Raw genomic sequence first — 15222 nt, 5'->3', positions numbered from 1 at the left:
GTTTGGCCCATTCTGGATCTCCAATTACTGAACAAAAGGGTCCGCCTGTGACATTTCAGGATGGAGTCCCTTCGTTCAGTAATCGCTTCCATGGAGGCGCAGGAATTCATGTGCTCAATAGACATTTAAGTTGGCTATATGCATGTTCCCATCTTTCCCGGGCATCAGAAATTCCTGAGTTTCGCTATTCATCAGGACCTCTACCAGTTTGTCGCCCTGCCGTTCGGTCTCTCCACCACGCCTAGAGTGTTTACAAAAATCATGGTGGCGTTGATGGCCCTGTTGAGGATCACAGGTCTCGTCCTCTTTCCGTACCTCGACGACATTCTAATCAAAGCTCCGTCTTTTCCCCAGGCTCTCCAAAATCTTACCATCGTTCTTGACACCCTGTCCAGATTCGGGTGGCTCGTCAACAAAAGGAAGTCCTGCCTTGTTCCGACACAACGTCTTGTGTTTCTAGGCTTATTGTTCGACACCTGCCGATCGAGGGTCTTTCTTCCCAAAGAAAAGATGATCTCTCTTCAACGAGATGTACGGTCGCTGCAGAGCCCCCAGCTTCCATCTTTCCGGTCAGCCATGAAAGTCTTGGGAAAGATGGTGGTGACAGCCGAAGCATTTCCCTTTGCTCAATTTCAATCGAGACTGCTTCAACAGGCCATCCTGTCTTGGTGGAACAGGTCTGTCTTTTCCCTGGATCGTCCAACTTGCCTCTCATCCCGGGTCAAACAGTCCCTCAAGTGGTGGCTGACGTCACCTCTCATTTCCCTAGGCCGGTCATTCCTTCCGATTCACTGGCAGATTGTGACGACGGACGCCAGCCTTCTCGGCTGGGGTGCAGTGTTTCGCAATCAGACTGTTCAGGGTCTGTGGTCGACTCAAGAAACTACTCTGCCGATCAACGTCCTCGAGATACGGGCGATTTATCTGTCCCTCATTCACTGGGAAAGGGTTCTCAGGGGTCTGCCGATGCGGATTCAGACAGACCATGCCACAGCGGTGGCATACGTCAACCACCAAGGGGGGACACGGAGTCCCTCGGCACTAGCGGAAGTGTCCAAGATTCTCCACTGGGCAGAGGTATCAGTCCCAGCGATATCCGCGGTGCACATTCTCGGCATGGACAACTGGGCCGCCGATTTTCTCAGCCGCGAGGGCCTCGCGGCAGGAGAGTGGTCCTTACATCCGGACGTCTTCCATCAGCTTTGCCGTCGTTGGGCGACTCCGGACGTAGATCTGCTGACGTTTCGCCTGAACAGGAAGGTCCCACAATTCGTATCCAGGGCCCAAGATCCTCTCGCAGTGGGCGCCGATGCTCTGACCATTCCCTGGTCTCAGTTCAAGCTCCCCTATCTGTTTTCCTCCGCTTCCTCTTCTTCCCAAGCTGTTAAAGAAAATCAAGGCGGATGGGGTACCAGTCATTCTCATCGCCCCGGATTGGCCCAGAAGGTCTTGGTTCGCAGATATCGTCAACCTCGCGGACGCCCCCTGGAAGCTTCCAGACAGAGCAGATCTGCTGTCTCAGGTCCAATCTGCCACCCCAATTCTCGGCCGCTCAATTTAACAGCGTGGCTGTTGAGACCGCCTGTTGAGGTTCTGAAGCGATCGGGTTATTCACACCATGATTCGGGCTAGAAAGCCGTCTTCCAGAATTTATTATCGTACGTGGAAGGCCTATTTCACTTGTTGCGAGGCCAATGACATTCCGCCCATGTCCTTTTCTCTCCCTTCTATCCTGGCGTTCCTCCAGGCAGGCCTAGATGTGGGCATTGCCCTCAGCCCTTTAAAGGGTCAAGTCTCGGCGCTTTCCATTCTTTTCCAGAAGACGTTGTTCTCCCGACCGCAGGTCAAGACTTTTCTTCAGGGAGTGGCTCATGCTGTACCTCCGTACCGCACTCCCATGGATCCATGGGATCTCAGTCTGGTCCTGGAGGCTCTACAGGGTTCACCCTTTGAACCTCTCAGGGAAGTTTCCCTATCCCTTCTCTCCTGGAAAGTAGCCTTTCTAGTGGCCATCACCTCCATCCGGCGCGTGTCGGAATTGGCGGCCCTTTCTCGTCACCCCCCCCCCATTCTTGGTGCTCCACCAGGATAAGGTGGTCCAGCGGCCCCCGCCTTCCTTCCTAAGGTGATGTCCACTTTCCATCTAAATGAGGACTGTTATGAATGAGTCACAGTAGGAGGCAAAAACAGAAATACTAGCTAAGTCCAGAAAACCAGAGAAGTTGGCAGCTATCGGATTACAGACCCCTGAACCTATCAACAACAACTAGCAGTAGCCGTGGGGGGGTTCCTACGGTGCCCTAGACCCCTCGATCACAGCCGGAGAACTACATAGCCTAAAGACAGAAAGGGAAATCTAAACTGCCCCAGAGCAGACCCCAAAGCAATAGGCAGCCCCCAACATATAATGACGCTGAAGCAAGATGAAAAAACACTCACACAGATAGAAAGATAGGCTGAGCAAACGATGGGGCCCAAGCTAACTACATAGGACAGGATAGAAAAGCTGCTGTCTGTAATCCGCCAAAACCCTATCAAATCAAGAGCCAACAGCAGATAGGGAAAAAAGCCCTGAAGACGCTAGGCTTCAAAAAGACTATATCAGTACTCAGGTATTTTCTGAAGACAGAGCAAAAAGGAATTCAGCACACCCCAGCAGGGAATGGCAAAAATCCAGAAAAACAAGGAAAACCAAAACACAAATGCAGAAAACTTAGCTTTTGAGGAGCAGGAATCAGACTGGTCTCCTAGAATCCCTCAGAGAGATCACCAGCAAGGCAGAAGGGCGTCGGCTGCCTTATATCCAGTCAGCAATTCCCGTCACCCAGTCATCGTCATCCTGCCCAGATGCTTGGTAATCAGCCTCATACCTTCCTTCCCCAGAAGAGGGAGTTCATCAGACCTCAATGGTGAAGGGGAAAATGAACTCGCAACAGTACCTCCCCCTTGAGGAGGGGTCACCGAACCCTCATCCACGCCACCAGGGCGATCAGGGTGAGCCCGATGAAAGGCACGCACCAATCTTTTGGCATGAATATCAGAGGCAGAGACCCAGGAATTATCCTCCTGACCATAACCCTTCCACTTAACCAAATACTGGAGTCTCCGTCTAGCCAGACGGGAATCCAGTATCTTCTCTACCTCATATTCCATGTTACCTTCAACCAATATAGGGTCCGGAGGTGCCACCCCAGAAACTACTGGTTCAACAAACCTCTTCAACAAGGACTTATGAAACACATTATGGATTTTAAATGTGACAGGAAGAGCCAAACGAAAAGAGACCGGATTAATAATCTCCAAAATCTTGTAAGGTCCAATAAATCTAGGCTTAAACTTAGGAGAAGCCACCTTCATAGCGATATTTTTTGATGATAACCAAACCATATCACCAACCTTAAACTGGGGACCAATGGTCCTATGTCGGTTGGAAAACCGCTGGGCCTTTTCCTGGGAGAGAGAGAACTTATCCACCACTTGGTCCCAGATCTGGTGCATTCTCTCCACCACAGTGTCAACACCTGGGCAGGCAGAAGGCTCCACCTGCCCTGAAGAAAATCGAGGATGAAACCCAAAGTTACAAAAAAAAGGTGACATCAAAGTGGCAGAACTAGCTCTATTATTTAAAGCAAATTCGGCCAAGGGCAAAAATGAAACCCAATCATCCTGATCAGCGGAAATAAAACATCTGAAATACGACTCCAAGGTCTGGTTTGTTCTCTCCGTCTGCCCATTGGTCTGGGGGTGAAAAACAGAGGAGAAGGACAACTGAATTCCCAGCTTGGAACAAAGTCCTCCAAAATCTAGACACAAACTGAACTCCTCTGTCAGATACAATGTTCTCAGGAATCCCGTGCAAGCAAACCACCTGTTGCAAAAACAGGGGCACCAACTCAGAGGAAGATGGCAACTTAGGGAGTGGTACAAGATGAACCATCTTAGAGAACCTATCACAAATCACCCAAATAACAGTCATTCTCTGAGAGACAGGCATATCAGAGATGAAATCCATTGAAATATGGGTCCATGGCCTCCTGGGGACCGGCAAAGGCATCAACAAGCCACTAGAGCGAGAACAAGGTTTAGACCGGGAGCAAGTCCCACAGGACTGCACAAAATTCCTGACCTCACGAGACAAGGCGGGCCACCAAAAAGACCGACTCACCAGATCTCTAGTACCAAAAATACCTGGATGACCAGCCAATGCAGAGCAATGAACTTCAGACATCACTCTCTTCTTCCACTGGTCAGGAACATACAACTTCCCACTGGGACAACGCTCAGGTTTGTCCTCCTGAAACTCTTCCAGAGCACGTCTCAAATCGGGCGAGATGGCAGAAAGAACTACCCCTTCGCCTAAGATGGTAGCAGGTTTGGTCACCACAGGAGAATCAGCAAAGAAGCTCCTAGAGAGAGCGTCAGCCTTGACATTCTTAGTGCCAGGAAGAAAAGAGACCACAAAATCAAAACGTGTAAAAAAAACAAGGCCCACCTAGCCTGTCTAGGGTTCAAGCGTTTGGCCGACTCCAGGTAAATCAAATTCTTGTGGTCAGTGAGGATCACGACTTGATGTTTAGCTCCCTCCAACCAATGTCTCCACTCCTCAAATGCCCATTTCATGGCCAACAGTTCCCGATTCCCCACATCATAGTTACATTCAGATGGAGAGAACTTTCGGGAAAAGAAAGCACAGGGATTCATTTTAGATGTTACAGGATCCTTTTGGGACAAAACTGCTCCTGCACCAATCTCAGAAGCGTCCACTTCTACCTGGAACGGGAGTGAGACATCAGGTTGCCGCAAAAGCGGGGCAGAAGTGAATCTTTGCTTCAGCTCCTGAAAGGAAGAAACAGCCTCCGGAGACCAATTCAACACATCAGCACCCTTCTTAGTCAGATCAGTCAATGGCTTGGCAATACTAGAACATTTTGCTATAAATTTCCGATAAAAATTAGCAAAACCCAAAAACTTCTGGAGGGCCTACAAAGAAGTGGGCTGAACCCGATCATAAATGGCCTGTACCTTGGCCGGGTCCATTTCAATAGTTGACGGAGACAAAATAAATCCAAAAAAGAAATCCTCTGTACCCCAAAAAGGCATTTCGATCCTTTGACCTACAGGGAATTCTCCCTCAAGATCGGAACACAGTCCGAACATGTTCCACATGAGAATCCCAATGCTTGGAGAAGATCAAAATATCATCCAGATATCATCAAAAATTTATCCACAAAGTCTCGGAAAATATCGTTCATGAAGCACTGGAAGACAGAAGGAGCATTAGTGAGCCCAAAAGGCATCACCAGGTACTCAAAATGTCCCTCCGGAGTATTAAACGCCATCTTCCATTCGTCCCCATGCTTAATGCGAATAAGATTATACGCCCCCTGAGGTCAAGCTTTGTAAACCAGCAAGCACCTTTAACTCTGGAGAATAGATCCGAAATCAGGGGTAACGGATACTGATATTTAATAGTAATTTTGTTGAGGGCACGATAATCAATACAAGGCCTTAATGAACCATCCTTTTTGGCCACAAAAAAAAACCCAGCACCTAAGGGTGAAGAGGATGGTCTCATATGACCCTTCTCCAACGCCTCCTTAATATAGGATCGCATAGCCTCGTGCTCGGGTACAGATAAATTGAAGAGCCGACCCTTGGGAAATTTACACCCCGGGCTCAGTTCAATTGCACAGTCATAGCTCCTATGAGGAGGCAAAGACGCAGACTCATTCTCACTAAATACATCATAAAAATCCGCCAAATAGTCAGGAACATCATGCGACTGAGGTGAGGTGGAAAAAACCGGAGCCTCACTAAGGGCACACCGACAACCCCAACTCACCACAGACACAGATTTCCAATCCAAAACTGGTTTATGAATTTGCAACCAGGGAAACCCCAGAACAATGGTGGTATGCAAATTATGCAACACCAAAAATCTGCAATTTTCTTGATGGTCTGGGGCGACCCGCATTACCACCTGGGTCCAAAACTGAGGTTTATTTTTCGCCAAAGGAATAGCATCAATCCCCCTCAAAGGGATAGGCGTCTGCAGAGGTGTCATCGGAAATCCACAACGTTTAGCAAAATCCAAGTCCATTAGGTTCAGGGCTGCTCCCGAATCCACAAAAGCCTTGGCGGAAAATGTGGACAGGGAGCAGATCAGAGTAATTGCCAGAAGAAACTTGGGTTGAACACCACCCACAGAAAACGTGTGTGCAAAACGTTTCTCTCGTTTAGGACAGACAGAAATAATATGCGATGCATCTCCACAAAAAAAACACAGCTTATTACGCCTTCTGAACTCCTGACGTTGCTCCCTGGACAAAACTCTACCACATTGCATAGGTTCAGACACTTGTTCAACAGGTGGCAACACCTCTCGTGCAGTCCTGCGTTTACGTAAACGCCGATCAACCTGAATGGCTAATGACCTAGAATCGTCAAGACCAGAGGGAAAAGGAAATCCCACCATAGTATCTTTTACGGCTTCTGACAAACCCTTCCGAAAGAGAGCTGCCAAGGCATTATCATTCCAGGTAGTAAGGACCGCCCACTTTCGGAATTTTTGACAGTACAATTCTGCAGAATCTCGACCCTGGCTCAATGCCAACAGGGTCTTTTCAGCCTGATCAGTAGCATTAGGTTGGTCATACAACAACCCCAAGGCTTGAAAAAATGTGTTCACATTAGTCAGAATAGGATCATCTGGTTTCAAAGAAAACGCCCAATCCTGGGGATCGCCACGCAGCAAAGAGATGACAATTTTAACCTGCTGCGCGGAGCTCCCTGACGAGTTAGGCTTCAAGGCAAAAAATAATTTACAATTATTTTTGAAATTCCAAAATTTAGACCGATCCCCAAAAAACACATCAGGAGTAGGGATCTTTGGTTCAGCAGCATGTGAATGAGCAAGGTAGGCGGAAATTCCCCGCACTTCCGCAGCGAGCTGCTCCACGCGATCAGACAATTGCTTTAGCTCCATTGAGAGAAAAAAAATTCCCCCTACGGCCTCAGAGATATAGAGGAAAAAATATACACACTTTTTTTTTTTTTTTTTTTTACAATTCTTTCCTGCTATTGAGTACCCTAGGATCTGCGGTATGGCTGGTGATTCTGTTTTGAATGAGTCACCGTAGGAGGCAAAAACAGAAATACTAGCGGAGTCCAGAAAACCAGAGAAGTTGGCAGCTATCGGATTACAGACCCCTGAACCTATCAACAACAACTAGCAGTAGCCGTGGGGGGGTTCCTACGGTACCCTAGACCCCTCGATCACAGCTGGAGAACTACATAGCCTAAAGACAGAAAGGGAAATCTAAACTGCCCCAGAGCAGACCCCAAAGCAATAGGCAGCCCCCAACATATAATGACGGTGAAGCAAGATGAAAAAACGCCCACACAGATAGAAAGATAGGCTGAGCAAACGATGGGGCCCAAGCTAACTACATAGGACAGGATAGAAAAGCTGCTGTCTGTTATCCGCCAAAACCCTATCAAAACAAGAGCCAACAGCTGATAGGGAAAAAAGCCCTGAAGACGCTAGGCTTCAAAAAGACTATATCAGTACTCAGGTATTTTCTGAAGACAGAGCAAAAAGGAATTCAGCACACCCCAGCAGGGAATGGCAGAAATCCAGAAAAACAAGGAAAAACAAAAACAAAACACAAATGCAAAAAACAGAGCAGAAAACTTAGCTTTTGAGGAGCAGGAATCAGACTGGTCTCCTAGAATCCCTCAGAGAGATCACCAGCAAGGCAGAAGGGCGTCAGCTGCCTTATATCCAGTCAGCAATTCCCGTCACCCAGTCATCATCATCCTGCCCAGATGCTTGGTAATCAGCCTCACTACCTTCCTTCCCCAGAAGAGGGAGTTCATCAGACCTCAATGGTGAAGGGGAAAATGAACTCACAACAGAGGACATTGTTCTTTTGTCCGGGTCCAATCCACCCTCTTGAGCGCACCTTGAACAAGCTAGACCTGGTCAGGGCGATGAAGGTCTACCTGGCTAGGACGGCTCCCTTGTGGAAGACAGATTCACTTTTCATCATTTCAGATGGTGCGCGGAAAGGTCAGCCGGCCTCCAAGGCTACCATTGCTCGCTGGATCAGATTGGCAATTTTGGAAGCTTACCGGGTCAAGCATCGAGTGCCCCCTACTGGAATTAGAGCTCACTCTACCCGGGCAGTGGGTGCTTCCTGGGCGGTGCGCCACAGAGCTTCCGCGCTGCAGCTTTGCGAAGCTGCAACCTGGTCTTCGATCCACACATTTGCCAAATTTGGCAGAAGGATCTTGCAGGCGGTGGTGGTGAGTTCTCGGACCTAATGAAAGCTTGCTTCTCCCTCACCAGGGACTGCTTTGGGACGTCCCATGGTTCCTGTGTCCCCCAATGAAGCGATAGAGAAAACAGGATTTTTGGTTGCTTACCGTAAAATCTGTTTCTCGGAGCCTTCATTGGGGGACACAGCACCCTCCCATGTTCTGCAACTCCTGTTCTTATGTTGTTTGAAGGTTACAGTTGAGTTGTCTGTTCTGTTTCACTCTATTTTGTTACTTCTCCTACTGCTTTCTCACTAACTGACGAAACTAGTGCCGGTCGGTGGGGTGTATACTGCGGAGGAGGAGCTAACCTTTTTCTATACATAGTGTCAGCCTCCTAGTGGCAGCAGCATACACCCATGGTTCCTGTGTCCCCCAATGAAGGCTACGAGAAACAGATTTTACTGTAAGCAACCAAAAATCTTGTTATACTCCAGAGCTGCACTCACTATTCTGCTGGTGCAGTCACTGTGTACATACATTACATTACTGATCCTGTACTGATCCTGAGTTACATCCTGTATTATAATCCAGAGCTGCACTCACTATTCTGCTGGTGCAGTCACTGTGTACATACATTACATTACTAATCCTGAGTTACATCCTGTATTATAATCCAGAGCTGCACTCACTATTCTGCTGGTGCAGTCACTGTGTACATACATTAATTTACTGATCCTGTACTACCTCCTGTATTATACTCCAGAGCTGCACTCACTATTCTGCTGGTGCAGTCACTGTGTACATGCATTACATTACTGATACTGTGCTGATCCTGAGTTACATCCTGTATTATACTCCAGAGCTGCACTCACTATTCTGCTGGTGCAATCACTGTGTACATACATTACATTACTGATCCTGGGTTACATATATACTCCATATAATGACACAGGTTCTTACATCCGTAGACCCAGAGGCGCTTTTGTCCAGTTGTGTGACCACAGGAGCAGGATGCATGGTCTCCGCTGTTATTGCGGCAGCTCAGGGCCCTTTTATACAGACCTCATTGGACGGACTCTTTGTCTCTTCCCTGGAGGCAGAGTTCTGACTGTCCGGGGTCCATGTTATGTAATATGAATGAGGCGAGCGCCGCTGACTCTCTCCGCCATGTAATGGCCACAGGTGTAGAAGTGACAGCGGATAATTCTTCTCGGAGACATCCTCTGGCAGTTGTCACTTTCTTTCCCTCTGGAGGATTGAAGGATAAATGTTGCTCACGCTGATTATGTAAAGCGTGGAAATCCTCCTATCACTCCCATCGGGGGCTGTGATCTCCACCATTACTGAGATGTTTTAGGAAAGCACAGGACTCGTTACTGAGGTTGTCGGTATCTGAAAAATAAATATTAATAGGGTAAGAAATATAACATTTTTATTATTGTTTTCACTTATATTACTGTGTATGTAATTGGGCTTCAGTTAGAATTTTTCACCGTTTTCCTTCTGTAGCCTCTGTGTAGCACTGTCTATTGCTCGATATAGAATGAGTTAACTGAGGATCTGTCAGTGAGCTGTATCTGACAGTCCGACTTCTAGTCTGCTACTCTTTTTTTTTTTTTTTTTTTTTTTTCCTCTTTCCAAGCTCCCTTTCTGCTGAACTATGAAAACAGACTGCGTCAAGGTTGAGTAATGGAGGGCACCAAGCCTGTAAAAGCAAAACTGTGCAAAATTTTTAATGAAACCTAATTGCGAAAAAATATTTTTAACCCCCAAATACATTGAATTACATAAACGGAAAAAAGTCACTAAAAGTGGGCAACCCCTTTAAGCACTTTGCAGCTTTACTCTTTGGAGTCACCGATCATCTCCTTTTGTCGTCGCCATTAGGTTTTCGGCTCTCTCCAGGCTCCCGGCAGAGCATAGACAGGCCATCGAGGTTACGATGAGCGAGGTAGGTACTGCCCCTTTAAGACCTCTTTACTTGCAGACGGCTGTTGCGCCTCCCCCCCCCCATCATTATCGCTGAACCTCTCTATGATTTTCTTTTTAAGATCCGCTGGTTGCTTGAGGACGAGCTGGTATCTGCCTTGCGTCACTCACGTGCAATCACCCGCTCCATCCTAAGGAAGGTGCTCTCGCACGTTTGCCAGTCTGACGGACGGCCTCATTGTCACAGGGAACTGGTGCAGCTACAGTTCGTGTTTGGGCCAGAACATTCTTTGCAGAAATTCAAAGAGGTGCTAAATTTTTCCTCCAAAATAAATGGCACCAAATTCTTGTGTGGATTCATTTTATAATTCACTTTCTTTTTTTTTTTTTATAGTGGCACTTGTGAAGTTACATAGTAAATTTATCTGCAGTGACCACTAGGGGGAGCCCACTGCATACACATAGTCACATCGTTCTGTCATTAGGCTCCCTCTAGTGGCAGTTGAGAATAGCACAGTTGTAGGTGGAGGTGGCCAAATGTACAAACCCTAAATCTTCTGCTCCATAGTAGCACGGGGAGAGATTTGTAGGGGGCTTGTTAGTGTAAAAAAATGGTTTTCTGTAATTATGCAGTGTATGTCCCTACTGGGAGCTTCTGAGACGTCCTAATTATTCCCATGAAGAATTATATTATTAATCCTTCACATTTTGCAAATGTTTTTTTTATCTCAGACTTTTAAAATGGGAAAAAAAAAAAAAATCCCTATCCTGTGTTTTTGGCTTGCGAGCCATCTCTGTAACCCGTGAGGGATGGGCTGTTTGTGGAATGACTGAGCTTGCATTTCTGAGCGCCTCGTCTCCGGAGCGTGGGGCCGTATTTTTAGAAACAATTATCCTTTTATGGTTCGTTCTCCGCTAATGTCAGCCGACGTTCAAAGCCGGCGAGTTTTGTCCCTCGGAACGAGCCATTAATGATCCCAGGAGAGGGTTTAAGGGCTGTAAAATAGTGTTTGTGCATTGTCATTTTAGTTTCTTTTGGCAGCAAAATATCACAAAGACTCGTTGTTGTGAGTGATTTCCCTGTGTCTGAATCTCCCTCGTTATGTTCCACCTTATGGACCATTACCCTGCTCTATATAGAAGCAGACTGTACTTACTGGCCGTAAAATAACACTTTATCAAATGCAAGAAAAATATCAGACCGGCTATGAAGGGCACGATTAACCCTTGATCTGACCTCCTCCCTTTTCACTATGCATGTGCTTGATATAAAAGGCCACTCGCTGCAAGAATTAATTTTGCACTGCGGCTCTTGCATTGTCCCATACAAAATGCAGCAAAATTCCAGTATTCTTGCATCTATTGGGTTGGATGGGAATCAAACATGTCTTCTATCGCAGAGTGTAGGAACCCTACATGGCAATGCCGTCTGCTACGATCATGCATCTGTCCCCTCCGTGGCTCCTTACACGCTCCTTCCATTTTTCTAGGAGTTTCGCCGCCTCTCCCTCCCGGGCTACCAGCTGAATGAGGAAGAAGACGATTATTATTATGTCTCCTTGAGCCGACTTCATGCCCACAGAATGGAAAACAACCGAGCGCCACAACATCTCCACGTGCAGGGAGAGACCCCCTGGGAGGAGCCCGTTATCGGTGCAGCCCCTGAGGGTGTAGGGGACGACGCTGATCCCAAGGTGCCTGCAAAGAACGGCCGTCCTGTGGACAAGGTACGAGACAAGTTTGCCCACTGACAAAGACATGAAGAGTCTATAATTTTAAGGGTAGGTTAATTTTAACATTGAGAGATAGAATGCCAAAAATAAAATCCAGAAAATCACAATGTATAAATTATTTCAATTTATTTGCATTTTGCAGTGAGAAATAAGTATTTGATCCCTCTGGCAAACAAGACTTAATACTTGGTGGCAAAACCCTTGTTGGCAAGCACAGCAGTCAGATGTTTTTTGTAGTTGATGATGAGGTTTGTGTCAGGAGGAATTTTGGTCCATTCCTCTTTGCAGATCATCTCTAAATCATTAAGATTTTGAGGTTGGTGCTTGGCAACTCTCCATAAGTTTTCTATGGGATTAAGGTCTGGAGACTGGCTAGGCCACTCCATGACCTCAATGTGCTTCTTTTTGAGCCATTCCTTTGTTGCCTTGGCTGTGATTGCTGGAAGACCCAGCCACAACCCATTTTTAATGTCCCGGCGGAGGGAAGGAGGTTGTCACTCAGGATTTTACGGTACATGGCTCCATAGATTCTCGCATTGATGTGGTGAAGTAGTCCTGTGCCCTTAGTAGAGAAACACCCCCAAAACATAACATTTCCACCTCTGCCCGACAGTGGGGACGGTGTTCTTTGGGTCATAGACAGCATTTCTCTTCCTCCAAACACGGCGAGTTGAGTTAATGCCAAAGAGATACATTTTGGTCTCATCTGACCACAGCACCTTCTCCCAATCACTCACAGAATCATCCAGATGCTCATTGGCAAACTTCAGACGGACCTGCACATGTGCCTTCTTGAGCAGGGGGACCTTGTGGGCACTGCAGGATTTTAAACCTTTACGGCGTAATGTGTTGCCAACGGTTTTCTTGGTGACTGTGGTCCCAGCTGCCTTGAGATCATTATCAAGTTCCCCCCCGTGTAGTTTTAGGCTCATCTCTCACCTTCCTCATGATCAAGGATACCCCACGAGGTGAGATTTTGCATGGTGCCCCTGATCGATGTCGATTGGCAGTCATTTTGTATTTCTTCAATTTTCTTACTATTGCACTAATAGTTGTCTCCTTCTCATCCAGTGTCCTCCTTATGGATTTGTAGCCCATTCCAGCTTTGTGCAGGTCTATGATCTTGTCCCTGACATCCTTAGAAAGCTCTTTGGTCTTGCCCATGTTGTAGAGGTTAGAGTCTGACTGATTGAGTCTGTAGAGAGGAGTCTTTAATAAAGGTGACTATGTAGGACAGCTGTCTTTAATGCAGGTAACGAGTTGATTAGGAGCGTCTAACTGGTCTGTAGGAGTCAGAACTCTTAATGGTTGGTAGGAGATCAAATACTTATTTTTCACTGCAGAATGCAAATAAATTTATTTATACAATGTGATTTTTCTGGATTTTATTTTTGATATTCTTCTATCAATGTTAAAATTATCCTACCCTTAACATTATAGACTGTTCATGTCTTTGTCAGGTCAGTGGGCAAACTTACAAAATCAGCAAGGGATCAAATACTTATTTCCCCCACTTTATATATTGGAAGATTTATATAATATATATTATATAAAATTATATAATTTTTTTTTTTTTTCTTTTAACAGACCGAAGAGGATCTTGGTGAATGGGCTCAATCTGCCATGGAAGTGTCCGCTCTTGACGTGTCTGTTTTGGTGGGAATATCTGCCCTCGATCCTGGGAGTAAAAGTGCAAATGAAGGTTCACTGACTGACAAGTCTCATTCACCACCCAAAACCTCATCCGTTGTCAGTCTCCCCGAGTCGGTGCAGACCAGCACAGGTAGTTTGACCTCGTCTGTGCCCACTCATAATGTTTTGTGCACATGAGATATATAGATATAGAATATATATATATCTCATCGGGTATTCTAGAGTCTCTGTTAAAATAAAAAAGTTATATACTCCCCTTCCGACGGCCCCCGGACTCTTTCTCTCCTCTCCACGCTCCCGGCATCTTCCGATTCCAGTAATGCTTTGCGCGAAACACCACTGATGACGTCGCGCTCTCGCAAGAGTGACGTCATCATCAGCCCTTCTCGCTAAGCATTGCTGGAACCGGAAGATGCCGGGCGCGTGGTGAGAGGAGGGACAGAGTCCGGGGGCCTTCGGAAGGTGAGTATATAACTATTTTTTATTTTAACAGAGACTCTAAAATACCCGATGCGATAGAATCGGGCCACCATCTAGTAATACTCCTGTTACACCTGGAGCTGCTGTCACTGTTCTGCTGTTACCTAATGTATTGTACTCCTGTTACAGCCAGAGCTGCAGTCACTGTTCAGGTCTTACCAAACCTATTGTACTCCAGTTACACCCAGATCTGCAGTCACTGTTTTCCTGTTACCTAATGTACTCCTGTTACACCCAGAGCTGCAGTCACTGTTCTGCTCTTACCTAACGTATTGTATATGTACAGGACTGTGCCTGTGTTATGAGCGACGCAGCAGTGATGCCTTTAACGGCTGTAATGTGCCTGTACAATAAGCGATGCGGCCGTGTTGCCGTGTCAATTAAGCGACTGTCGCTGATTGGTCACAGCCTAACTGCCGCGACAAATCAGCGATGCAGGATTTCGGTTACACACAGACATAAGACAATTGTGTGTGTGTGTGTGTGTATGTATGTGTGTGTGTGTGTATATATATATATATATATATATATATATATATATATATATTATATATATATTATATATTAAAGGGATTGTGTCCCATAAATAACTTTTTTCTTAAGGCATCTGCGGAACAAATGATAAATGCATGATCGCTGGGGGTCACAAAGTCTCGTTAGGGCAGATGTCTCCCCACCACTCCTAGAGCCTGTGACGTTGCACTAGTACTTTTTTTTTTTTTTTTTTTTTAAACCAGGACGACTTGGGACCCTGTTCTCATGATTGTACCCCTGCGGTCACACATTTGTACCCTTGCGAGCAGACGTTTATCACCGGTCCTGTGAATAGTTTAAATGTCATATATGGGAGATTCTTTAAAAAAAAAAAATATTACTCCATGTCTTCCGCATATCCCCATGGGGGAAAGAGGGAGTCAGTTAGGAAGAACAGCTCTGAAGCACAAACTACTGGTCAGATCAAGTGAGATTCTGTAAGGATGATGACCGGAACATCTTATGAGAAGTATGCATGTGTCTTGGTGGAGATGCACCCTAATTCTCCTTTTCTTAATGTCCTAGGAGGGTCTCGGCAGCGTCCCAGTCGTGTCCAGAGTCTGGTTTCCAGTCATGGCAGTATGGATTCCGATCACTTGGGTGAGCATGGATTTAATGCTCTTAAGATATC

The 15222-nt window shown here is 46.4% G+C and overlaps 1 protein-coding gene across 5 annotated transcripts in view; it reads left to right on the top strand.

Annotated features, from left to right (window-relative positions):
- SZT2 (SZT2 subunit of KICSTOR complex) overlaps positions 1-15222 on the top strand; it is a 143554-nt gene that overhangs the window by 88075 nt on the left and 40257 nt on the right. For all 5 annotated transcript variants that reach the window (XM_073544510.1, XM_073544506.1, XM_073544507.1 and 2 more), the window contains 5 exons: positions 10150-10213; positions 10314-10499; positions 11682-11918; positions 13512-13707; positions 15117-15191. In XM_073544510.1, coding sequence (XP_073400611.1) covers positions 10150-10213; positions 10314-10499; positions 11682-11918; positions 13512-13707; positions 15117-15191 — 758 coding nt within the window. The remainder of the gene's footprint in view (positions 1-10149; positions 10214-10313; positions 10500-11681; positions 11919-13511; positions 13708-15116; positions 15192-15222) is intronic.

The sequence above is a fragment of the Dendrobates tinctorius genome, unplaced genomic scaffold (genome assembly GCF_039654945.1).
Source record: "Dendrobates tinctorius isolate UK_male_01 unplaced genomic scaffold, ASM3965494v1 ptg000138l, whole genome shotgun sequence".
Classification (NCBI taxonomy): Eukaryota; Metazoa; Chordata; class Amphibia; order Anura; family Dendrobatidae; genus Dendrobates; species Dendrobates tinctorius.
Note: the sequence above shows the minus strand (reverse complement) of the source record. Positions and strands in the feature narration are given on the sequence as shown.